At 42.5% G+C, this 27,198-nt stretch overlaps 1 protein-coding gene across 1 annotated transcript in view; it reads left to right on the forward strand.

Moving 5' to 3' along the window:
• MAP2K6 (mitogen-activated protein kinase kinase 6) overlaps window positions 1-19,973 on the forward strand; it is a 107,861-nt gene extending 87,888 nt beyond the window's left edge. Inside the window, exons 7-12 of the mRNA XM_021678448.1 lie at window positions 506-557; window positions 2,583-2,710; window positions 3,600-3,677; window positions 4,817-4,956; window positions 13,112-13,157; window positions 19,766-19,973. Coding sequence (XP_021534123.1) covers window positions 506-557; window positions 2,583-2,710; window positions 3,600-3,677; window positions 4,817-4,956; window positions 13,112-13,157; window positions 19,766-19,843 — 522 coding nt within the window. The 3' untranslated portion in view covers window positions 19,844-19,973. The remainder of the gene's footprint in view (window positions 1-505; window positions 558-2,582; window positions 2,711-3,599; window positions 3,678-4,816; window positions 4,957-13,111; window positions 13,158-19,765) is intronic.
• The last annotated feature ends 7,225 nt before the right edge of the window (window positions 19,974-27,198 follow it).

A 27,198-nucleotide genomic window follows, 5' to 3' on the forward strand; every position in this document is an offset into this window, starting at 1 on the left:
GCTGTGTCGAAGATTCTACCACTGACTTGGTTTGGTAAACTCTCCGTTAAAATGCCTCTAAGCAGCGCCTTCATCTGCTATGACCACATTCCTGGTGTCTATAGTCTGATATTAGTTTACTTTGATTTTCATTTGTAGATTTTTAAATGTTTTCTTAAGGCTAATAGGGCATAGAAAGAAGCAGAGGAAAATGAAATGGAAAGAAAGATTATTCTCTTAATGGCTATTGAGGCTCATGAGGGTAGAGAGAAAAAAAGATGCTGGAGGCCAAATGAAACACTGGCTAGATGAGCGAGATCATCCTTTCTACTGTGAGATCCGGTCCTCTCTGGGGGGTGGAGGTCAATAAGTGTAGCTACCTGTGTATTTTCCTGGATAGGGCCACCGCTATTGGAGAAAATACCTCACCTGGTGACGTTAAGCTTGGGATCATAAACCTGGGTATACCTAACATTCAGTTTCTTTCCAATGATGGAGAAGAATCTATCTTGTGTTTCTCTTGCAGATTGTAAAAGCGTTAGAACACTTACACAGTAAGCTCTCTGTCATTCATCGAGGTAAGCATGCATGGAGTTGCTTTGACTCTTCCTTTTATAACATCCATTTCTTTTACCCAGACTTTTCTTCCCCCAATGGGTATAAGTGGAAATGAGTCAGGCAGTAGAACTGAGGGGTTTTCCTTCCCAAAGGAACAGGAGATCATATAAGTAGCTGCTTTTTATCTTGTCTGAGGGCATACGAAGACATGGGCTTTTTAGTGCACCTACATTGAATCTAAAACACCTGTTACCAAGCACAGCTCTGGGATTACCCCACTGAGAATTTTAGAGAATAAGGTAAAAATGCCTGTAGTATTGACTGTCGCCTGGGAGCTTCTTAGAAAAGCAGAATCATGGGTCCCCAGACCACCTGAATCTCCATTTTTAACAAGATCCCCGGGTAATTTTTGTATACCTTAAAGTACGAAAAGTTCTGGTATAAAATACAGGTTTTTCAGACAGCAGGAGGCAGGATAAAATGAAAAAAACGGATTTATCTCTTCTTCCTCTACCTCCTCTTTTTTTCTTCCCATTGGCCTGTCATCTTTCCATCCATCCATCCATATATCCATTCTTCCGTCTTTCATCCATCTATCCATTTATCACTTATAATCATTTTCCTACCATTTATGCATCCCTATAATAGGTGCCTTGAGAGGTATATGAAAACAAAACCTATTCTAATTAAAATTCCACAAAGGGATTCTTGATAGGGAAATAAGACCAATGTACAACAAACACATGGAAAAAATCAACCATATTACAAATACCAAATTACCAAATGTGGAAGTGCTTAGGTAAACTCCAAAGCAAGGAAATGATTAGCACTGGGTGACTACAGTCAAGGAAAACTTCTTAGAAGATACTCACTCAACCAAGTCTGAAGGAGAATTAGTGGAAGGTATGGATAGCTGGTGGGGTAGTGAGATTTGGTAATTCTTAAACTGTCTGAGTCAACCTCAAAGTGATGTAAAATGCTTTGCACAGAGTGCCTGTTATTATTGTTATTGCTGTTATTATCATCATTAATTATGATTATTAGAAGTTGGAAAAACAGGGAGGAAGAAGAGGGGGAGGGAAATGGGAAAGAATCCAGATGGGAAGAAGAATGTGGATTATCCACACATGTGAAACTTAATTTTTAAGGATTTATTTCAGAATTAGGAAGTATTTTATTTGTATCAAAATATATACCTAGAGTATAAAAATAATAAAATTTGCATGTCTACCATTCAGTTTAAGGGAAAACATTATAAAGGATGATTTTTAGTGTTTTTAGAGTAACTTACTCTGCTGATTACATGTCCTTTGTGAAAAGCCTCACAAGGGAAAAAAGTTAACTGTAATTTCTAAGTCCATTATCCAGAGATGACAATGATTATCTCTTTGGGGATATGCTTTGTGGTCTGGAATATCTGAATTCCTGATGAGTTTCACTATGTGACCTCAGACACACCTCTTGCAGATGCTTCCATCGAAACTGGTTGCCTTGATCAGATTTGATGTATGTTTATACTGTAGTCTGCCTTATCATTCCGCGGTCTGTTTACTCCTACCCTTACTGTGCATTAGGTCATGACGAGCTGGGCTTTACAAAATTTATTTTGTTGTCATAAGAACACTTACGATGAGATCTACCCTCGTGGCAAATTTTAAGTGTGCAATGCAGTATTATTTATTATGGGGTCAATGTAGTACAGTGGATTTCTAGAACTTACTCATTTTGCGTCATCGAGACTATGCATGCCCAAGGAACGGGGCATTTGATTCAGTAATAATTTTTTTAAGTTTTTACTACACTTATGGGGGCAATGCAGATGATAAATAGAGGAAACAGTCCTTCCTATTGATGGAGTCACAATCCTGCAAGAAGGACAAAACATGAAATAGAAAATCAAGTTGGAAGCAGTAAGATGCATGTACGTGGGAGTCAGGGAGGGCCTCAGAGAGCAGGGAAGGTGAGATGTCAGGCCCCCTGGTGGTGGACACATGAATCTTCAGAGCAGGCTGGGATCACCGGCTCCTCGTTGTTCTTACTTTCAGACGTCAAGCCTTCCAACGTGCTGATCAACACTCTGGGCCAAGTAAAGATGTGCGATTTTGGAATCAGTGGCTACCTTGTAGACTCTGTTGCTAAAACTATTGATGCAGGATGCAAACCGTACATGGCCGTAAGTACGGCAGCCAGGGGAGGCATCTGGGAATGCAGCCGCCCACAAACCTCACCAGGAAATAGGAAATGGATGGCCACAGAGGGAGAATGGAAATGTGCTTACGGTGCAAGAAATATTCTGCATCTTATTTTTTTCTTAAGTATTTTCTGTCTGAAATCCTTAGTCACTTGCTTCAAACATATTATTTTTTAAAAATTCGAGTAAAGGAGGTCTATTACTTGAAAAAAAGAAACACATAAGTAATACATACAGCCCACACAAATTTTTCACCCTGTGTTGCCGGGGAGTGTTATCCTGTTTGTTGGGGACGGAAGAGTAAACAATTTAAATGACCCAGACAAGTCAGTTAGATGAGAGATGCTCATGGCTGGGAAGATTCACTGCCATTGGCAGAGACCTTGGGACCCCCTTTAACATTAAGGGGCTTCTGTATTCTGTTTTGAAATAGATTTGCATTTGGGTTGAGAACCTTCCCCTTGGTGTTGAGCTAATCTCAGACAGTAGCCCGGTGACTCTTGTGGATTCTTACTATTGAATTCTGGACTGTTGGGGTTCTTAACAAGGAAAATTCTAGACGGGCAAAGTAACTTTATACTGTGTATCCTATTTCATCTTAAGGCAAAATTGAAACTAGTTTTTTTTTTTCAATGAGTTTTGAATCGTGAGGGACTTTGATCCCTTTTTGTCTCCAAGAAAAGACTCCTGTAGAATGAGGAAGATCCCACGGAGGCGTTGATATTTATTGTAGTTAGTGAGTTTTCTTGGCCTGGGAGGCATGTTAACAAGCTTAAAACGAGTCACTTGGCAGCTGGTGACACCCCCACCCCCGGAGACTTTATCGAGCTAAGAGTGTCATCTCATTTGTCTTTTTCTGTCTCCTTTGCAGCCTGAAAGAATAAACCCAGAGCTCAATCAGAAGGGATACAGTGTGAAGTCTGACATTTGGAGTCTGGGCATCACAATGGTAACGTGTGATGATCATTCTGGACTGTGAGGTTCTGGGCATGAAGCTGAAATGGGGTGGGTTTTGTGACCAAAAAGCAAACACCCTACCTGTGGGTCCTGAGCATCCTTTCCTGCCGGACGGAGCAGGAGGTTTTGAGTGATGATTGTCTGCAGGGTCGTGTAGTGGGAAGACTGCACTGGGATTGGGCAAACCCAGCTTTTCTCTTTATTCCACGTCTAACTGGGCGTGGGCCCTTGAGTAAACTGATGGAGTCCCATGCACTGTCTTACTATCCTCATCTGTAAAACGAATCCCGCCTATAGCTTTAAATTATTCTCATCTAGGCATGAAGTTTAAGCTACTCCAGGAGTGCTCATGTGTGTGGACCCTGACTGAGCTGTTATCCAGGACATAGGCTGTGTTTCCCAGAATATGGTTCTGATAGAGGTCTTGGCCATTGAGGTCAGATACAGCCAAAGGACATAGTAACAAACAAGATAATTTCCTTCGGCACAGCCCTACAGTTATCCTTTGTAACTTTGGTGAACATACATTTTTTTCAGTGTGTCACTGAGGTCTGGAATTATCCACTGTGGTCCTGGCTCCTTCCCAGGCACAGCAGCTGATTAAATCCTGTGCGTTATTTCCCATCCTTGCCCAGAATACACGTGATGATCTTGTGATGGCAAAGTGGCCTTCCTCAAATCCAAAAAAAGACCAGTCATTTGGTCCTAGGGTTTGTTTTTTTTTTTTCATTCCTGTAAGGGACCTGCAGATGGCAGCAGATACACAGCTCTGTAAAAGTCTTAGGGCGAGAATAACTTTTCAGACCAAACATTGAAAACACCCGGTTGCTTTCCATCCCGAAGTTTGATACTGCTGACTTACAATTTTATGAAGTGTCACAGTTGCTTTTGGTGAGGACCCAGTTATAAATAAGCTTAATTGGCTGCCTCCAGTAAGATAATGTTCAAAACTCCCTAGCACTAGGAACTGGGGAAGAGTAGAGAACATATTGTTAGTTTATGTCTCCCCAAGTTTTACTTGAACTTCACCTCTGTATTTCCCTCGGATTCTCCTGGAACAGAAGAGTCCAGCAGATGCCCTAAAGTAGTTCCGTTTCAGCGGTTGTCCCCTTGTGTTTTTCTCCCCTCTAGATTGAGTTGGCGATCCTTCGGTTTCCCTACGACTCTTGGGGAACCCCCTTCCAGCAGCTCAAACAGGTGGTCGAGGAACCCTCGCCACAACTCCCGGCGGATAAATTCTCTGAAGAGTTTGTTGACTTTACCTCACAGTGGTAAGAAAGCCTCCTCTGCCAAATGCCAGTGTGAAGGAAGAAGAGGAGTTCTCATGAACTTCCTCCATTGGTCTTGATCCATTACGCATACATTCATTCCAAAAGCATCTATGGAGTGTGCCCTCGATGCCGGAGATACAAAGATGCCTTTATCCCAGTCCCTGCCCTCAGTGAACTCAGAGTCAAGTAGGGGAGTCTCTTCAATCCGTGATTATGATACCATATGGCAAGTCCAGGGATGGAGCCATGCACAGGGTATTTGGGGAACTCAGAGGAAAGGCATTAGGATAGAGTTTCTGGAGGAGATAAATTCTATGCTGAAGATCCTATGAGGGATTTTTCCAAGCGACCAGGGAGGTAGGGTAGGGAAAGATACTCCAAGCAGAAAAAAGATCATGCTTCATGTCACAGGAGCAAGAAACTCCTTGATGAGAGCTATAAGCTCTTTTGATGTTGATTGGAACATCAAGAGAAGAGTGGTTGGACGGTTGGAGGATTAGGGTGGTGGAGTAGATAAGACATTCTAGTGTTTTGTAGGTTTTGTAGGCTGCCCCCTACACAACACTTGTTAACTGTGGATACACTTGCCCGTGAGGGTGCAATGGACAGTACTGGGGGTCTGAGGAGGGAATCTAAGGAAAGCTGGAGTGGAAAAATGGAAGGAATCATGCTAATAATGTAGACTTTGTTTTCGTGGAAATTGTCAGGGGAATCGAGGAAAGTAGGAGAGGGCATGCATGATGACCGTATTGCCTGGTGTAACCTGATACTGAGGACCATCGCAAGTGTTCCTGGAAGACGACACCAAAAGGAAAGCACAAAATGGCTTTCATCTATATGGGCACCCTGCAGAAGCAGATAGCGCCCAGCCCCGCTGTGACCCCGGGAGGGGAGGGATCCTGGCCGCCTCCTGCTGATGAAAAAGCTGGGCCTCTGAGGGCCATTTGACAGCACAGCTCCTCAAGGTTATCATTCCTTGGCCTCTGTGCTCTTTGGAAGAAGTGTTCTGAATGCAGCTTTTATTGGGAAACATGACAAGACAAAGCAACTGTCTGTTGTTTGTGAAACTAAGGCCTCTTGGACTTTTTGTTAGCCCTGGTCCCCATGTCACCCCTGGTATTTTGCCCTGATGATGTATGAGGCTGGCCTACTGTGGCTTGGTTTTGTTTTAGTTTTGGCCAAATGGCTAGAGAGGGGTTGGAGCTGTGGGCTGGAGTACAGTGTGTTGTTGGGCGCCTCTGATGGGACACTTTTTCTGGGCTACTGAGGTGTGTCCTCCCCTCTGCTTTCCTTGAGCGGATGTGCTGGATGCGGTAGCACACCGGTCAGGTTGAGATGGGCTCATGATTTTGCCTTCTGGATTCAAGAACTTGTTTTTATTGTGTATTTGTTTTTTTTTTTTTTTTTCTTTTTCCTTATCCTCAAATGTTTAAAGGTCACATAGGAAAAGGGGTGAGTCATCTTGGATAGTTCAGACCAGTAGTTCTCAAGAGGAGTGGTAAAGGGGAAGGATCTTATCTAGGGAAGTCTTGTCAAACTCTCCTCCCTAGAACCTTTCTCCTGCCTGTTCCCCTTTCCCCAGGATTCTGGCTGGGTACTTTGGAAAACTTGGTAAGAACAAGGCTGAAAAGCTTAAGAAAGCGGAGCTGCCCTATTGAGAATCGCCAGTTTACTCCAATAGTTGTCAACTCTGGCTGTTCGTCTGTAAACCTCCAAAGGACTTTCAGATGTACTGTCGCTTGGGCCACACCCTCAGACATTCTGACTTAATGGATCTGGGAGGGTCCCGAATATCAGTATTTTTCAAATGTTCTCAAATCATGCTACTGTACACCTGGGGCGAGAACCCCTAATTTTGCCCTATGGTCTGTGGACCTGATATCAACTGCTTCCTTTTCAAAACCCATTTTTCTTCTGTAATCTATTTTTTAAAAATCACGCAATTACTTTTTCTTTCCCCAGTGTATTTTTTTCCTCTTACTTAGAATCTCCCCTAAAGATTCAGAACAATAAAGCTTTTTAGGGATATTTAAAAAATGAAAACCTTGAGAAATAATGCTTTCTAATTTTAACGTATGCACACGTGTGTGGACAATCCAGATACTTTATTATTGCTCTTTGTATGGCTACCACCCTGTGCGTACGCTCCACCTTCCAGAACACTGCCAACATCTTCAGAGACCTCAGAGGCCTCTCTGTTCCCCTCTTGTTTTCTGTCAGTTTTCGTCCCAGCTACCAAGGTTCATTAACTTAAAAACTTTGAGCCATAGATATTTTCTAGCTTTCCTGAAACCATTAATTCTGTTAATTGCTATTAATTCTGTGTCATTTTACTCCTAATCATGCCAGCCAGTCTGGCTTGTTTATGGGGTTTACCAAAATATATATTTATATATATATATTTGTATTTATATATTATATATATTATATATATAACAATAGAAACAAAACTCAAATCATCTAAACTTTGAAGTTTTCCAAGAATAATTATTCAAACTTTCCGTGTTGTAGTTCCTGTAGAATCTGACATTTAAGAGTATCCACTGTGTAAAATAGTGAGTCGTTTTTGTTGGTAGGAGAATTGGAAAGAAGAAGAGGAGCATTAATTCTGAATTTATCAGCATTCTTAATGATCCTCTCTTGGATTTTTTTTTTTTTAAGAGTACAGGCTCTCCTATTTCAGATGGCAGATCAATAATAGCTTTTTGCCTCCCATAAATTACCAATATATATATTTTTTGATACCCCCTTACTATGAACTGTGTTTTAAAGTCCACTGAGTTGGAAAAGTTGTCTAATGCTTCAAAAACACAGTGCTGATTTTTTTTTTTTTTTAAGATTTTATTTATTTATTTGAGAGAGAGAGAGCATGAGAGGGGGAGGGTCGGAGGGAGAAGCAGACTCCCCGCCGAGCAGGGAGCCCGATGCGGGACTCAGTCCCGGGACTCCAGGATCATGACCTGAGCCGAAGGCAGTTGCCCAACCAACTGAGCCACCCAGGCGCCCAACAGTGCTGATTTTTTTAAAAAGGATTTTATGAATGGCTTAGATCTTGACGGAAGCGATTTCATTTTTCCTGTGTACTAGCTTACCAGTGCACACCTACTTCCAGGAGCAAGGTAGTTATTTCGCTTGTTTTATTACTGATGGTTTTAAGTTTGATCTGGAGCTGAGTGGATGGAAAGGGTGCAAAAGTGACCACCTAAGAACACCCTCTTCTATTTCTTGATGAAGAAAAGGCTCTCTTTTATCGCTGTTCCTCCATTTTTCCCATGTACGCAGCCGGATTTGAGATACCCGTTCATGAGAGGACCCTTTTTGGAGTGACCTCCACGTGTTCTTTGAATTTTCATGGCATAGTCAGGCTCTGATCCTTCAAGACTTCTCAGAAAGCCCCTATTTTTGTGGTTAAGTGGGGAAAGGGGAATACAGATTTGGAAAGTGAAAGATGAATCCCGAATTTCAAGATAGATACATGGGTGGTTTTATCTCCTACCTCTGTCTTTGGGCGGAGTGTCGAACTAAAAGAGAAGGGTTGCGTTATCCACAGCCTTAGTCATGTGTCAGAGGATTTGTGACCTTTCCTGGGATGCATGCTAAGTAAGCGTTTGATGACCCCCCTCCCTCCCCGTGCCGCTCCACACTGCACGGCCTTATCCAGGGAGTCCACTTGGCTTTCAGTCTCCTCTGCTCACTGTTTGTGAGTTGACTGTAATCCTGATCTGTTGGGGGGGGAGTAGAAAGCACTAGCAGGCTCTCACTCTCATACCCAAAGTTACCTCTGGAGTGCGGAGCCCCAGCTGATGTGTTCTTTCCTAGTAGCTTCAGAGAGACGGCGTCCTCGGGGTGGGGTGGGAGGATGGGGGTTGGGTAGGAGAGGAAAGCAAGTTAAGGCATTTATGCCTTCTGGACTTTAAAGAAAAACCAATGATATCCTACCAACCCTTCCCTTCTGTACTTATTTTGAAACAGGACTACGGAATGAGATTTCCTCCTCTTTTTTTTGTTTTCTTATCACAGGGGTTTTGAAGTGTTCCTAGAGTAGGTGGTGCTGTTCATAAAGGCCTTGCTTTGGGATTCATAATTGAGAAGTCTCGTAGAAAAGCCTTACATTCTAGTCCAATAGAGGATGAACAAAGGAGTATCTAAACAGGAAAAAGGGAATCATGGCAGGCTTATGCTTCTCTCTAGAACCTCTTCCTGTAGGTTCACAGGCTTGGTGACTGAAGGAAGTCTCTGGAAACCCAACTACTGTGTGCCCAAACAGCCTGATTTCTTTTTTGCTTTTCCTTCAGGCCTATTTGAGAGGCTCAGTGCCCAGCTGACCAGCCTGATGGCACGTTGGAGTGTGTTGGAGTCCCCTCAGATGTTGATACTGACTCAGAGGAACAAACATAATACAGAGACAATCAAATACAGTTCTCGACTTGTTCAGGAAGGAGAGTAAACAGAGGCACTGGATGTTTATTTAGCTTATGACAAATGTATGGGCTTGAGAGGCGCAACGTGTTTTTATTCTGTGGATGCACCAAATAGCCCGTCTTGGAAGCCATCAGGGGGAATTCAAATAGGCAGAAATCCTCTGGTCAGCACAAACTTCAAGCTAGCAATTCTCAAGACAGCATGAAGCTGTTTTTTAGTGTCAGCTACGGTCAGAAGCGTGTGTTGTGGCATTTGGAAGAGGAATTAGAGCAGTTAGCTAATTGCATGCTTGAAAATGACAAGCCACTTGAAAATTCAAAAGTCTGACTCCAATCCAAAAAGAAATTGGTGTAGCTTTGAACTCCACGGTTGTTATTTTATCCTGAATTTCAAGCACTTCCTATCCAACATGGAAAATTTGCTTTCCACCCCCCCCCAACCTTATCCTGAGTATTTTGTTATTCTTAGCCGATGTTTTGAAGTGTTCTCAATTTAAAAAGATGGAGAGAATGGGCTTTATCAGTTATATTAATTCAGTAAACAGCCTTGGATTGCTGTGTAAGTATTTTCCATGAATGCTCTGCAGCAGTGCTTGTGGTAAATTTTGAGCCTTCTAATCAGAGACCGTAAGTGAAGAAAGCCTATCGGCCAGCAAGCCCTGAGGTTTCAGGAATTCGAAACATTTTCTGATGCATCAACTTGGGGTGCTTTCCCCACATTTTCTTTATACAGACAAAAAAAAAAAAAAAAGAACTCCAGAGAAATTTTCTTAAACTGTTCCAGAAGTGAAAAGATAAGCTATCCTGACTTAAAATGATCTCTCCTTATAAAAAGGAAGTGCTTACATTCCTCAACCTGATGAGGCGAGAGTCTTCTTTCATTATCGACTAAATAGAAGTTCAAAAATCAGCAAACATCACAAAGATCTCTGGTTGGTAAAAGAGGCCAGTGTGCTAATGTCTGAGGAAGAAGCCTCTTTTCCTGTCATCCCCTTGATTTGGTCGCTGACCAGTGGAAGCTAGTAATGGAAGGGTGGGTCATGGTCCTCAAGGAGAATGAATGTTAGTGGAGTCGATGCTCAGCCCTGGTCCAAGGACTCCCTAAGGCGCCCGTCTAAGTAGAGACACCTGAAATCAAGCACGTAACTAGTGAGTGTGGATTTAAGGCGGCGTCTATGTTTTTCATGATTGCTTCTAGCAAGTTAAATTGTTCAGATTATGGAGAAGACTTTCTGGTTTTTGACTGGCTTTGAACAATAGCTGAAAACTCAGGGCTTTTGTCGTTAGCCTGCTTGTTTTCTTCACTACAGTCTGTGTGCTAGTCAGCATTACTCCTGGGATCACATTTCTTCTTCTCTGTTTCCTTCTAGGTGAACTAGCTCTTGAACTTAGAAAGAAAACTTCTGCTTCCCAGGGTTCAGGGAGAGAGAGCTGATAGTGTTGATTGAGAATGTGCGCAAATGACAGATGAATCAGCGGGAAGTGCTTCTAAGTGAATTTCATTTCCAAGCAGGGCATAGAAGGCAGCAATGAGGAGGAATACCCTCGTCCACGTGGCCCAAGGGGTTTGCAACCTCAGCACTCATAACTTTTGGGACTGGATCATTCTTTGTTGTGGGCAACTGTGCTGTGTGTTATAGGATGTTTAACAATATCCCAAGCCTCCCCCTAGGAGATGCCGGTAGGCACCACCGGGTATATCAACAAGCAAAGATACCTCCAGACATTGCCAGATATCACCCGGAGGGCAAGATCACCTGCAGTTGAGAACCATCAAAAAAGCCTTATAGAATCTCAGGCCATAGTTATGTGCAGAGTCCTAAGTGGGACTTCCAAGATCTCATTCATTTCACTCAAGCACACCTTCCCATTATCAATCTGACTTTGACAGTTGATAATTCCTCTTTCTAATTCACTCTTATTTTTATCCTCAGTTGAGACGAAACTTTCTCTCATAGGTTGTCTGGTCACTGAGGTCACTAGGTCCTAGATCTGCCCTCAGTTCCAGGTTGAAAACTTCTCTCCTCACATCTACTGTACCCTGTCTCAGGTTCCCTGGCTTCTACCCACAGCATTGCCTGGAATAAACTGGTAGGCTGCTTTAAGTTGTTTTGGTTCAAAAGCTTTCTCTCTCTCTCTCTTTTTTTTTTTTCATTTCGTTTTGTTTTATACCACACTTTCTCAAAGCGTCTCAACTACTTCACTCTCTTATGGCTCCATACCTTGACCCCTCTCCTCATTATTATTAGCCCATGGGGGTGGAGCCGAGCTCATGTCACACATACTAGGTCTCATTTGCTCAAAAGGATCCATTGGCACAAATCCCAGCAACCCTAATGATCAGTCACATTTTGGTTTCTTCAATGCCAGGCTGCGTTCCTTTCCATCATGTGGGATTCAGTGGCCCGGTGGGCAGAGGGGTGTCTAGGTTGCCTTGCAAACCACAGTTTTCAGAACCATCCTTCTCTTCATTCTGTAACCTGGGGTTCCAACTCCCAATAAACCACTTATTTTCTTTTTTTCCATTTTAAGGCCACGGGTGGATACAGGGATGGGCTGAGGATAGAGGTGAGGGGCTGGTCTCTCCTTTTTTTTTTTTTTTTAAAGATTTTATTTATTTATTTGAGAGAGAGAATGAGACAGAGAGAGAGAACATGAGAGGGGGGAGAATCAGAGGGAGAAGCAGGCTCCCTGCTGAGCAGGGAGTCCGATGCGGGACTTGATCCCGAGACTTCAGGATCATGACCTGAGCCGAAGGCAGTCGCTTAACCAACTGAGCCACCCAGGCGCCCCAAGGGCTGGTCTCTTCTTAATGCTCTTTTTTTACTGTTGCCTCTGGTATCAAACATCATTAAAACATTTGTGTATACAGATAGTTGGGTATACAGAATGGGAGCCACTCGACAGTAGCGTGTGACCACAAAGAATTTCTAAGAAGAATCGTTGCGAAGTCACTAGCTGAGTGTGCATTCTTTTTCATTAGCCAGGAGGTTGTAAACAAGTAGCATTACTTTAGACATTTTACTGGGATGTTGCTTCTATCTCAGGTGGGTTTGGTTAGGAGTCTATAAAAGCAGATTATACATTCAAGGGAATAGGAAGCAAGGAGAACCAGGTATCGAAGATAGTGAAGAGATAACATGTAATGTAAGAAACACCTGTCAATTTCTTTGCCAGTGGGGGTGGAAGAAAAACTGTTTGTTTTTTTTTTAAAGATTTTATTTATTTGACAGAGATAGCGAGAGAGGGAACACAAGCATGGGGAGCAGGAGAGGGAGAAGCAGCCTTCTCGCCGAGCAGGGAGCCAGACGTGGGGCTCGATCCCAGGACCCTGGGATCATGACCTGAGCCGAAGGCAGACACTTCATGACTGAGCCACCTAGGCGCCCTGAAAAATTGTTTTGAAGGAAAGTAGATACGTGTTTTGGAATGTGATGGCTGTAGATCAGAAAAACTAGTTTGTATGTCATTGGCAAAGTATCAAAAGGAAAGTAAACACACACATGCACACACACACATACACCACCCCTCTGCTTCCTATGAAGATATACCTAGAGTGATTTAAAACATAATTTTATGTGTAACAAAAGAGGGGAGTCAGGATAGGAGATTCATGTATTCAATACATTTTAAAGCTGGTTATGTTTAGTCTCTGCAGATTCTGAAATCCTAGTCTGGTGAAAATACAGATTGAAATCCTAGATTTTAATGTGATTAATTTTTTTTTCTTTAAGCTTGAAGAAGAATTCCAAAGAACGGCCAACATATCCAGAACTTATGGTACGTATTGTTAGCGGTGTAAACCTGTCCAAACCAACAGCTAGTAAAAAGGTAAAGTGACTAAGACCTAAATTATAATCAAACAACTGTATCAGGAGAGCTGGTTCATTGAGACGTTGGTGACCGGAAGTGAATTCAAGCAAAAAAGAGTGTGTTCTAAATCCTTCACGTGTCCTAAGTCCTTCTTTAGTATGACCAGGGGCAGGTCACCTTTCTTAGCAACTTTTTCCATTTTGGTAATCTTGTCATCATATGGACTAAATGATGCCGATAAAATTTACATTTTCTTTTTTTTTTTTAAGATTTTATTTATTTATTTGACAGAGAGATATAGTGAGAGAGGGAACACAAGAAGGGGGAGTGGGAGAGGGAGAAACAGGCTTCCTGCTGAGCAGGGAGCCCAACGTGGGGCTCAATCCCAGGACCCTGGGATCATGACCCGAGCCGAAGGCAGACACTTAATGACTGAGCCACCCAGGCGCCCCAAAATTTACATTTTCAGATTCTCAAGATATCAAGAGTCATCAATTGCTAATATAAATGAGGGAAAGCAGGATTTAAAGGATTTCAGCAATGAGGAAAACACAGATATTTTTGATAAAATATTTAGGATTCTTTGGACAGGCTGCTTTTTGATGGGTGTTTAGGGAGGAAAGACTGTTTTCTCCTTTTGGTTTTCACGCTAGTGGAAAAAAGTAAGACCAAGCGTTATTAGTTTGAATTATATTAGCTCTGCATTCACAGCTTACTGTTTGTACTATCTCTGAAGAAAAAGAGTGAAAATAAGACCTCAGAAGAGTTGTTTTAAAATAGTTTCTCTTACATTGTTGTAACTACAATTTTAAGCTAATTCCAAATGATTCTTTAGTGTAGATGGCAGGGGCAAAACTTGGAAACTTTTATCGAAGTATATGTTGAAACACATATTGGGGGGAAATATGATAAAATTGTAACTACTTACTAATTTGCATTAACCATTCCTTAGATTTGTTTCAGTTATCAAGTTTTTTTTTTTAAGATTTTATTTATTTATTTGAGACAGAGAGAATGAGAGAGACAGAGAGCACATGAGAGGGGGGGAGGGTCAGAGGGAGAAGCAGGCTCCCCGCCGAGCAGGGAGCCCGATGCGGGGCTCGATCCCAGGACCCTGGGATCATGACCTGAGCCGAAGGCAGTTGCCCAACCAACTGAGCCACCCAGGCGCCCCAGTTATCAAGTTTTTAATTTTAGCAGGGGAAGGAAGAGTTTTGTTCAGTAGAGATGAGAGCAGAGATTGACATTTATTCCTGGAGCACAGGTATTCAGCAGGCGTTAAATGCTTGCTTCTGTCCCACCCCAAGACAAGTAGCGCTCAGTCTTTAAGACCCGCTTAAGGCAGGTCCTAGTCCTTCTAGGTTCCTGAGATCTTTTAACAAATGGTGTGGTGAGGTGGCTCTGACATGGAAAAAGTATTTATGTGACATATACTATCTACAAATAGATAATTGGCCATTTATATATCTTCTTTGGAAGAATGTCTTTTTTTTTTTTTTTAAAGATTTTATTTATTTATTTGACAGAGAGAGACACAGCGAGAGAGGGAACACAAGCAAGGGGAGTGGGAGAGGGAGAAGCAGGCTTCCCGCCGAGCAGGGAGCCCGATGCGGGACTCGATCCCAGGACCCCGGGATCATGACCTGAGCCAAAGGCAGTCGCTTAACCGACTGAGCCACCCAGGTGCCCAGAAAAATGTCTTTTGAGGTCCTTTGCCCATTTAAAAAAATGAGATTTTTTTTTTGCTCTTGAGTTTTATGAGTTTTTTAAAAATATATTTTGGATATTAACCCCTTATCAGATACGTGTTTTGCAAATATTTTCTCCCATTTTGTAGGTTGACATTTCATTTCATTGATCATCTCTTTAGCTGTGCAGAAGCTTTTTAGTTTGATGTAATCCCATTGATTTTTGCCAACAAGTATGTGAAGAGGTGCTTGTCATCACTAGTCATCAGGGAAATGCAAATCAAAACCGCAATGAGATATCACCTCACACCTGTTAGAATGACCATCATCAAAAAGACAAGAGATAACAAGTGTTGGTGTGAATGTAGAGAAAAGAGAACCCTTGTGCACTGTTGCTGGGAGTGCAAATTGGTACAGACAGCATAGAAAACAGTATGGGGGTTCCTCAAAAAAATTAAAAATAGAAATACCATATGATCCAGCCATCCCACTTCTGGGTATATATCTGAAGGAGATGGAATCACTATCTTAAGAGGGTATCCACATCGGCATGTTCATGGCAGTGTTATTTATAATAGCAAAGACATAGAAACGATGTAAGTGCCCATCAGTGCATGAATGGATGAAGAAAATGTGATACACACACATACACATACAATGGAATATTATTCAGCCATAAAAAAGAGAGAAAGCCTGCCTTTGGTGACACCATGGATAGAATGTATATAGCATGGTGCTATAGTTAATAATAATGTATTGCATACTTGGAAGTTGCTAGGAGAGTAGATTTTAAAGGTTCTTATTACAGAAGAAGAATGGTAAGCGTGTGAGGTGAAGGATGTGTTTGCTAACCTTATTGTGGTAATTATTTCATAATGTAGAAGTGTATCAAATAGTCACGTACACCTAAACTTACACAATGTTATATGTCAAGTATATTTCAATAAAGCTGGAGAAAAGAAGAGAGAGTACAGCCTGGAGATTTCAAGCCAGGAAGAGTTACAGAAAGCTGATCTGTACAATAGGTGATAGTCACAGCCAGCCACATGGATTTTCGGGTCTGTTGGTTAAGTTTTGATTTAAGTCTGAACCATTCTTCAATTGGGGGACTGTAAAGGAACGCTGGGGAGAGTTTTAGGATAGACAAGGTGGTCTCCTTGGGCTCCTAATTGTCCCCTTTGAAAAGGCATCCCCTGGGACTCAGCGTTCTGTTGGCTGTGTTTGATCAAGACCCACAGTTGAGGGAGAAAAGACATAATGCTTGAGAAAATCTCAGCATACCACATGTTTGGGTTGAACATTTCCTCCTGAATGTGTGTGTGTGTGTGTATTTTGTTACCTCCCTGATTATTATTTTTTTTTTAAAGATTTTATTTATTTATTTGAGAGAGCGAGAATGAGAGAGAGAGAGAGTACATGAGAGGGTGGAGGGTCAGAGGGAGAAGCAGGCTCCTCGCCGAGCAGGGAGCCCGATGCGGGACTCGATCCCGGGACTCCAGGATCATGACCTGAGCCGAAAGCAGTCGCTTAACCAACTGAGCCACCCAGGCGCCCCTGATTATGTTTTTAATAGCCAGTCAGGGGACTTTTAATCTCAGCTACCCTTTTTGGGTATGCTCATGCAACCCGCAGAGCATTTTAAAATTAATTTTACATCAAGTGCAATGGACATGGTCCTACTGTAAACTTGCCTTGTTTGTCCCTATTTTCAGATAAAAGAGCATTTTCTATATATTTCTGGTTATTTAAAATGCAGAACATTTTTATTTCCTTCCAAGTGACCTCTAATCAGAGGTTTCAAAGGAACATACTTGAGAAAAAAAGTGCTGAGTTCTAGCTTAGTATACACGGGCAACTGATGTTGCATTCCACTTTCCAGTATGTTCTAATGCTGTGGTCTTTTATGGTCTACATATTAATGTTACAAAATCATGTTCATCCCCCTCCCCCCACTTCTTTTTACGACACTAGTCTGTGTGGTACTGGAAATGGACTTGCCTTCTAAGGCTATAACTGCTCTCTGCTTTCCTGTGGAATTGAGGTTTTTAAGTGGAAAATCTGAGTCCAAACTCTTTGACTTTAGCATTGGGAAAACTCTTGCTGAGAGACTATTGTTTAAATTGTAGGAGTTGGTGAAGAAAGGGGGGAAAAAAATCCTTTTTTCCAGGTGAAGGGCGGTATAATTAAGGCCCCAACCCAGACATGTACCTCTTCTAGAAATCTCAACTGCTCCCCTCACCCCCCAACTTGGATTGAGGGGTATACATGCTTTCACATCATCTCATTTGCTTGTTCTCTCAAACTCCCACTGGGGGACATGACTCAGTAGGATGTGTTCCTCTAGAGTGGGGACCAGCCAACTTTTTCTGTAAAGGGTTAGATAGTAAATATTTTAGGCTTTGTGGGTGGCTATTCAACTCTCTTGTTTTGCTGTGAGAGAGCAGCCATATTCAATTCGTAAACAGATGGTGTGGCTGTGTTCCAAAAACCTTTATTTCACAGATAGGCAGTGGGATAGACTTGGCCCCTGGCCCGTTGATTGTTGACCCCTGTCCCAGATGATAACCACCAGAAATGATAATCAGGTGATACAAGTGATTGCCCAGTGAGGTGATTATGTTCTTCAAATATCTGGGAAGTGTCAAGAAAGGATGACTGAACCCCTAGAAAATCATAGTCTTAATGGGGTGATGTGTTGTGTAGAAGATATGGCGACCATTGGTACTTGGGGCTTGCCCTGATGTTCCTGGTGGTGTGTTCTTGGATCTTCATGTTTTCTCGAGGCACGACTGTTGGTAATGTCCTCCCTTCCTGTACCTGGCTCCTTTTTTGAGAAACCCAGCCTGGGGATGAATCCATGGTACCTCATTTGATCACCTCCCAGTTGTTGGCCTTGCTATTCTTAGTCCATTGCTTATAGAGGGGACTGGGTTCCCTCCCAACCTTTTATAGCCTCAAAACCCACACAAGAAGGCGACTCACACTTTCCATTTTGACATGCCTGCCTGCTCTCCCCTCCGCCCCCTGCCTTCTGCCTCTCACAGCATTTACCCAGAGAATAAACTGAAAGATGCCTGCGGATTTTTTCTGTAAAGACTTTAGATCAGGTTATTTGATTCATTCACAGACTAAGCCTACATTCACTGAGCTAAGAGCCAGAGCAGAACCAGAGGCAAGATGGGGCTGGCAGGCATCGAAAGTAGTCATTGAGACAATCTGAGGTTTGACATGTCCTGTTTTGATAGTAAAAACTTTTAAGTACATTGAAAGATCACCAGATGTCAAGAGGATGTGGGAAAGCTAATGAGCATGATGGTAAAGTACTTGGTAAGTGTGCTGTGTAAGAGCTTAGTAATCAGAAGTAAGGCTGCTGTTTATTTGTACAAGGAGCTCAGGGTGAAAGACCTGGCATCTTCAGTGAATACGGTGGGCATGAGTCTGTGAGCCAACACCCAACCTGTATCTTCCAGATGGGCCAGAGCAGAAAGCCTCTTTATCATTTTTTTGAGTCACGACACTTACCAGTGACCACCTACCTTCATTTGGGTTTTATTTCTTTGTTCCTTTCCCATTTGCATTGTTTCCTAAAACTTCCATGGGTGGGCATTCAGTTCCCCACAGAGCTGACTCATGTAGCCCTGTGCTGTCAGGTCTAAAACAAATATAATTAGAAAACCTACAGCTAGGCAACACGAAGGTTATAAACTAACATCCCCAACGGCAGGGGGAAACGGAGTGAGTCATCTACATGTCTGCATGCAAAAACGTTCCTATTTAGCTGCTCAACCGAGTCGCTGAAAATAATGCCACCAGACAATCAGGGAGGTGGCCGTGACTGGTGGTGGTGGTGGGGGGGGGGGCGGTACATGGCACTGGATTCTATCAGAAGGAATCGTCCTTTTCGGTTTGTTGGTTTGATTCTGTTTCCAGTGTGAGCACTGTGGTTCATCAGCTGATGTATCCTTTTAATTAGAGGTGTGAGGTTCCAGGGTGACAGCCGGGAACTTACCGTAACAAAATTGAGCCTTTCGGGGAGGGTTGTACTGGTGCAGAGAAAAATGTTTCATTCTCTTCAGAACTGTTTTGGAATGTGTGGCCTCTTGGACCCACTATGCCTATTTCCCCAGCAAATTGCTAGCCCTGGCGTTTTTGTAAAGCTTGCTTAATCTGAAAGCTGTGTGAATAGAGACCATTTCTTTTCTTTTCTTTTCTTTTTCTTTTTCTTTTTGCTTTTCAATCTTTAATCTCCAAGTTGAGTTTCCCTGCACATACCTAGAGTTTGGCAGTCGACATTATTTTCCAGATGGATCAACTCTTCATCAAGATAGACATAACTCGTGGCTGTCAGTGTGGCTTAGAGAGTGGCTTTGTTAACTGTTTCAGTCCAAACTAGCTCTCCAGAGTCCGGGGAAAGCACTACGTTGCTCATTTGCTGTGCTACCCAGTTGGATTCTCATTCTACCATCCATTTCCTGAGAAATCGATGTGCGCAAATCTATGAAATTTCTCATTATTTTCCTGTATCAATCTAAAATTACTTTGTAGGGGACAGGGTTATGGGTAAATCAGAGTTTGGGCCATCTTTGCCCAAATCCTTGTATTTCACCACAGGTGGGATTTAGGTATCCTGATTACAGATTTATTTCATAAAGCAATAGATACTCTGTCATGGAAACAGATATCAACCTGGGAGGGGTATAATACAAGATAAAAGGTATCTTTAGAAGGCCCACATCACTGGATGTGTACTTGATTTGGGAAGAGGTAGGAAGAGTCCAGTTTAACCCTGATAGGGGTTATTTGAATCTGTTGACCAAACACATCTGTGAATCTCCTATATTGTCGGTGGCCAATATTAATACCATGTGTTTTTCTTTTCTTTCCCAGCAACATCCATTTTTCACCCTACACGAATCCAAAGCAACAGACGTGGCATCTTTTGTAAAACTGATTCTTGGAGACTAAGTACCGTGGACTCAGTCGGTTGGCCCTCCTGTGGATTGGTGGGTTTACAGGGTGAAGAGGTTCACAAAAGCGCCAATAGAAACTCATCTTTGAGATAATTTAATCCTGCCTCTCAGAAGGTTTTTTTTTTCTCTCCCCATTTTCTTTCTTTTTTTTTTTTTTCCCCTCCAAAGGGGGCCTTGGAATCTCTAGTATAGAATGAACTGTCTAGATGGATGAAATACGACAAAGGCTTAGGACTTAAAAGGGTGATTAAATATTTAATGAGGTGTCATATGAGTCCTTAAGCTTCTCAGACTTCTCTTGTTCTTTATGAAACGAATGCATTGGCCCTGGTCACAAGGTGCTACCGTAGTGATGAAATTGTAAGTAGATCTGTAGTTTGTCCCACTTACTATTTTAATATTTATGTTTCAGCGCTTGGTTGCAAAGATGCTATTTTATGCAAGGAGGGAGATACAAAAGACAAGGTTGGGTTGGCAATATTTATAGGGCTTTTATTTTTTCAGTTCAATCGTGTCTGTGGTCCAGAAGAAATTATTTAATATGCATCTTTAAGAGTATTGTAACCTACCTGTTCCAGCTGTGGTGGCTACTTGCCACATCCTCGGATTTCTGCTCAACTCCTGGGTCATAACCACAATATTTCAGGGGAAGTGGCGAGCCATCCCGGTCATACCCTTTTCCTAACTTTGGAAAACATAAAATCACTTTGATCTCAGAGTCACGAATTTGGTTCTCTTGGCATTTGTGGTATTAATGGAATGTGATTCGTGATGCGATTTTATATCACCTGTCTCCTTCTGTGTGTGTGTGTGTGTGTGTGTATTTGATAAGTCACAAGCTCTGCCAAGTGGCTTCTGTGAACATCTCTATCTAGTAAAGAGGACGTGTGTCAATTCTGAGAGGAGATATCATGTCGAACCACACAGAGAATCGGTGCCTTCTTCTGCTTCTGCCCCTCCTTATAATATGTAAGCCCCAAGGATTGCCTTTGTGGCAATCCTTCACATACCTTTTGTTTCCTTCTTCTTTTTTATTTCTTGTTCGATAAAGAAGCCTTACTATTAACGGGAGGGCTGCAATAGAAGACAATGAAAGTTCTTTGATAAGGTGAGGAGTTAATGGGGAGGGTTGAATTCGTTCCTTGGAATAGATTGCCAGATTTCCACAGGTTGAGGTGAGGCCACGTTTTTCTCCAGCAGCACACAGTAGCTCTTTTGGCTGGAGGAGGCTGGTGCCCTTGTGGGTCCCTGGCAGGTGGACAACACAACGAAAGCCCTTTCTCAGGGCTAAATATGCCCCTGCGTTCTCTAGATTCCTTGAGGAAAAAGGAGTGAAGTGATACAGGGAAATTGTAGACCGATAATAACAAAGAAACATTGCTTTTGGACATTGGGTTGATATAAGCCTATTCTTGGAGGACAAGGACGGAGAATTCACATTAAAAACGAAGAAGGGAACTCACTGTTTCTTTCTTTGCCTCAAGTTCACAGATATGGGACTTACTGCTCCCTAAAATCCTCCCCTCTTCCCCTTTTAGATTTTGAAGTGCTGTTTCTTATTTTTCTGTGTCCGTGTTTTCCCCTTGACCTCTGTTTTACTCATAGCAGTTGCTCCAAGTGAGTGTGGTACTTCCATACACTTCTTTGTATCCAGTTGATCAAATGTAGTTTCATCTTCTTGAAAGCTACCTCTGTCCTCATCTTTTTCCAGCCAGAAAAGGTGTGTTATCCTACTAATTACGGCCATTCACTCTCCCACCCACCTTCCTAAATCTGGCAGTTTCTCTCTTTGAGATCAAGAGAAAAAAAACACACACACACACACACACACACAACTGTATTCCTTCCTTCCTTCATCCATCTTATGAAAAAAAGCACGTAGTAGAAAAAAATCGGAGGTCATTCCATGACAGTTTTTGGTGAAATACATAAAGGAAAACATCTTTTTGCTCGGAGTCAGAGACTCTTACCTGCTGTTCAGTGTGATTTCTGCTTAGAAATAGTCTTAACCGGTGTGTTCGTTCACCTGTGTATGCCTCTCCAGTGTGTGGGCCCAGGGCCTCAGCTTGCAAAACAATCATACGGAGGTAGAGGAGGAGTTCATCAATGGTTCTCAGTCTCATGCACACTGGAATCACTGGGAGCTGGTGAACACTACCAATGCCAAGGTCCAGGGTGGGGCCTGAGAACTGGTCTTTCTCACACACCGTTTGTGATTCTGATGCACAACACGGTTGAGGACACTGGTCTAGTACCTTTGAAAGAGAGAATTGACCTACAATTTCTCAGAGACGGCACGTTCCCGGAATACTGATTTGAACCTTGGGATACATTTTCCCCATAGAAATGATGTGCTCCATGGTGATTAGATGTCTTCTGTGCTAACGTAGAATGGCTTGATAGTCTTATGAGTCTAAATTCTAGAATGTGGGGTGTTTTTTTTTTTTTAGAACTGTTACAAGTTCTAAACTAATTTTAAAATAAAAATGGAGATACACAAACCATATTTAAGTTGTTGGAAGTTGGAAGTCTCCTGTACGTACACTCAGGTTACTCGATCCTCTATCTTAACTTCGCTCATTGTGTCTCATGGTTATTATTGTTTTTGCTCGCCTCTGGTTGGTTAGCTTTTTAATGGTGGTCCTACCTTCCTTTGCCATTGGTCACTTCTGCCACGTCGGATGTCCTAGTCAGGGACATGAGATACTCATTAGCCTCAGCATTCGAGGAAGCCAGCACTGAGATTAAAGGGGCTCCTGGTTTCTCCAAGAGCCCTTGATTTAGTGTCTTTGGAAAGTGATGACAAAGGAGACGGAGAGGGGCTAATGTTTTCATAGTTTTTAACACTAAAAATGCCTCTGCTGACCAACAGCCTTTATCAGCTCTGCTGAGAGAAACTACTCTGTTTCTTCCAAAGTTGTCTAATGAAACGCTTTATCTTCAGCCTGAAAGTGAAGTACATGGCTTAGTCCCTGACTTTCCGCCCCAATGCTTTTCTGGCCACGTGACTGCCTCCGACCTTGAAGGGAAGATTCATATATTCATAGAATTCACTGGAGTTGGTGGTCAGATCGAGTAAAATGAATTAAACCTCTATTGTGCTGGGGATTTTGTCTTCTTAGTGTCTGTCTATGGCTTAGAGGGCAATTTCCTGGCTTAAAGCAATCTTCCGTTTTTATTGAATTAGCAAGTAGAAGGTGCAGATTTTTGGACCCCTGAAAATTTACATATTCAGATGGAAAATTGCCAGAGTAAAATCTAGGGCGAAGAAACTGCCAAACAAACCCTATTAGAATAGGAAAAAAAAAAAAGATATTTTATTGGAGAAGGTCTGTGTTCCTCTTGTCTAGGGGTGTGTGCGTGTGTGTGTGCGTGTGTGTGTGTGTGTGTTTTAGCACTGTTAAATATGCTGGCAGCTAAAGATACTCTTTGGTTTTCTTTGGCTTTAATTGGGGTACTCTGGATTTCTTTAGGAATCTGTTGAAAGCTAGGACCTTTTCCCTAGGAAAATGCACATGGTACACGGAACACATAGTTGTGCAAACATTTTTTGTTGAGGGAAAGGGAATGGAGTCCAGTTTATAGACCCCATAGGATCAATAATCTCTGCTCTGTAGAATGTGGGCTGTGACATTCTAGACCAAGACTGGCAAGCTTTTTCTGTAATGGGCCAGATAGTAAGTATCTTTGGCTTTGTGTCCCATTAGTCTGTTACCACAACTTGGGTCTGCTGTTGCAGAACGAGTCTGTGCCCCAGTGAGGCTTGATTTACGAAATCAGGTAATGGGCTGGATTTGGCACACAGGCTGTGGATTTCCAGCACCCGTCCTAGACGGTCAAAATACAAAACTAATTGATGAGCTCTGTATATAGAGTTTTTCCATTTAGTGAATACTGAGCTCAGCTGCTATTGAGGCAGATTAGGAAGATGGACATAGGAAATGAATTTGGGAAGGGGGGAGACGGTTCAGTCCAATGGAAATGGCCTCTTCATTTTCTCAGGTAAGTATTCCTTGCCCTGGAAGCCAATGGGACAGTTTTTCTCAGTTGAGATCGAGTACCTACTTTTTCCATTTCTATACGATAGCCCATATAACTTACTTCAACTTGGAAATAAAAGGCAGGCTTCTCTTAGACGGCAACAATATTCTTGTTGTCTCTGAGCTTTGCATTTCATTTCTCTCTGTGGTGTGATGCCCATGCAGGGGGAATCATGAACCCGGACCCTAATCATTTGGTCTTCCTTTCCTCCGAACTGCATTAGGATGTGAGAATTTGGGAGGTCTTAGCGCCCTCAGAAGTAGAAGGCAGATAGAATTCTTAAAATCTTCCAATTCATCCACCTGAGCTCTTTGGCCACCTTGGAAGACAGTAAGGCAGACAAAGTTTGGGGTCAAAATACTTGCTCGAAAGCAGACTCAGAGCTCTGGGCTTTCACTGTGACAGGAGACTTAGGCCCACCCCTTGAGTACTGTCATAATCGTCACTAAATTTCTATCCCAAGGGGCCTATGCAAAATGCCTTCTTTCTGATGTGATGATCCTGGGTTGCCAGCCCTGGTTGAGTTTCTGGGCCGCCTCGTCTCTAGTGTAAGCTTTGCCTTCCCTATGGGACCAGAACAACTATAATTTGCTTCACCTTCTATCAGCACTTGTCCCCTTTTTGCCAAAGGAACCCTATACCAAGACCTGTCTGCCACCTAGGCTGCCCAGTTCCCCTTTCTTTTCCCAGAACAGCCCAACACATCTGACTTGATGCTGTCGTCTCTTTATTATTCAGAAACAAGTTTTCTTCCTGCCGCATCATCAGGCAAACATAAATTATACTTAGAAGAACATTTGGAACTGCCTGAGTATTAAGTATTCGATCTGGCAATTTACGTGAAAGAATGTTTTCTCTTCGCCTAGGGAAACAAAACCTGAATTCCGGAGCCTTCAAAAATGACATTATCCTTCTGGGGAAAGCACCTTGCCACCAAGCACATCACTCACCACTCGTTCCTGGTATCTGCAAAGAAGATGAGTCCTTTTGCTGAGGTTTAGAGAGTCACTGTTGAAAGCTATGCAAATATAATTTGGGTTTTCTAAGGGACTCATTTGGAATCAACACTTAACGTCGGGGTTTATCTTTTCGGCTCCTGACCCAAACTCCTTTCTCAAGCAAAATTTCTCTAAAAGCCTCTTTCCTATCTGAGGTGAAGGGGACTGGGCCCTAAGTAGAAACACAAAGCAAGGTCAAGGACTTTGTGGTAGAGATTTTTTTTTTTTAAAGAAAAAAATATCCCCTCTAACACAAACATGTGTTAATAGAATTAAAAAATATCCAACCTAGTTCCCAGGGACTGTCAGGATCTTGACATCATTCATATTGTTATTTGAAGTAACTACGACACTGAGCCCTTCATCCTCCGGAGTTTGCAATGAGGTCTGGGGAGATTTGCATCGTGTTTCTGTCTTGGAGGTGTCAGTATGGAAAGATTTCTCTGTGGGCTCTTTGTCGGGATACATGCAGGTTTTCCCCCAGGTCCACTTTTGTATTTCTGGGACTCAGGGTCTCTTTCAAGGAATGAGGCTAATGCTCTTCTGACTTGGAGACGGATTTCAGGGAACGAACGGGAATGTTTAGGCATGTACTTGCGTCTTAATGTAGGAAGCAGAACTTCCTAACTAGCCCCCAGAGTTTGTGGCTTTGACCAAGCCATGTGGTCCTTCCTGGTTCCCTTGATTGCATTTGCTTGTTCGTCCTGCACCAGGCCCATGTGACCTGGGCCGACTGAATGCTTCTGTGTAAAGGAACAGATCCAACTAAGAATCAGCAGTTTTGCCTTGGTTTGACAACGTGGGTTCCGTTGTTCCCAAATCTTGAAAATGTAAGGGATATCTAAGAGAACTTTTAGCAAAACCCTCATTCAGATTGTAAGACCTTATAATAAAACTTCCATCCGGCCTGTACAGAAGGACTGCTGGATTGGGTATCTTCCTCTGAAGTAATTGTGGCCGGAAATGAGCAGTTAGCATCATTTGGTCATTATGAACATTTGTTTGTCTTGGGGTACGCAAGGTATGTCAACAAAGCAAGTCAGGCCCCTGCATTAGGAGATTGTCTGTAGACTCTGGACTTTAAGCTGAACAGTGATGTGAAATTAGGTTTGGGGGCTGGGAGAAAGGATACGTGCAAGGAGCGATGCTTAACCAGGGTCCCCATGATAGAAGAAGCTGGCAGGCAGGTGTGTCCCTTAACTTATTTTCAGTATTACTATGGACATGATCTCCTCTGGAAAGACCTATCAAAAAGCTAAATGTTAATTTTTTTTTTCTTAAAAATACTGAACTCTAAAGAAATTTAGAGAGTGGCACTGATTTGGATCTCAGAAAATTTTCTTGTTTCCCTAGTATTATTGATTCTGCTGAGTCACCAGCTTAAACTAGTGACACCCAGAAAAAAAGATAAATGATTAGTGGCCTTACAGCATTTTGAGAGTAAACAACCCATTGGTCAGCTACCCTCTGGGTAAAGAAATAGGAACACAAAACCAAGCCCCTTAATCTCTAGTTCTGGTGGCTGACGTGGACAGAAAGGTGAACACCAGAGCTTCTCTGACGTGCATACTTTCTCCAGAAGGTAGAGGGCTGTGAATGTTCTGAGAAAAACACTGTAGGTCTTCATCAGGAGAGGAGAATTGATAAATCTTAAAACATAACACTCAAAGCTAGTTTGCATTTTCAGAGCAGGGAATTGTGTGGAAAAAGTGGTTTTTACTTTCTTCTGATCTCAAATTGTCTGACCTAGTGTGTGTTTGGTACTTGGGGAGAGAGGGCACAGAAGTGGTTTATAGACTGTTCCGTGGTACCCCTGGGGGTCTCTTGTCATGAAGGGAAGACCATTTGATGAAGGATGAAGAGTGTGATGCCCATCTGAAAACCCCATCAACCTCCAATCAGAGTATTTGGCTACCATTATTGTTCCCCTTAACTGGAAAGTCTTTAAGGCTATTAAAGGCTTGGGAACTTTGGTTGAAATGATTACTTGAAGACCCGCCAAAGAATCTGGGAAATTTTCTGGCCAGCAATGTCTGCCCTGGCTTCTGCTACATTCAGGGCTTGGAGGCTGAAGGGCCAAAAGAGAGGGCCATTTATTTAAATTTTTAAGCATGAATCCTTTGAAAGAAAAGGCAAAACAATCAATATGTGATGGCCAGGCATAGAGAGTCTTGAATTGCTTATTTTTCTAAAGTGGTTGCAAATAACCTCATCTCAGTGGCAAGGAGGGGCAAGCCTGGGCTCTCGATGGGCCATGGAATATCGAAATTTCTACATTTGCAGGGGCGGGAGTTGCCATTTTTGTTCATTG

Source organism: Neomonachus schauinslandi, chromosome 15 (assembly GCF_002201575.2).
Source record: "Neomonachus schauinslandi chromosome 15, ASM220157v2, whole genome shotgun sequence".
Taxonomy (NCBI): domain Eukaryota; kingdom Metazoa; phylum Chordata; class Mammalia; order Carnivora; family Phocidae; genus Neomonachus; species Neomonachus schauinslandi.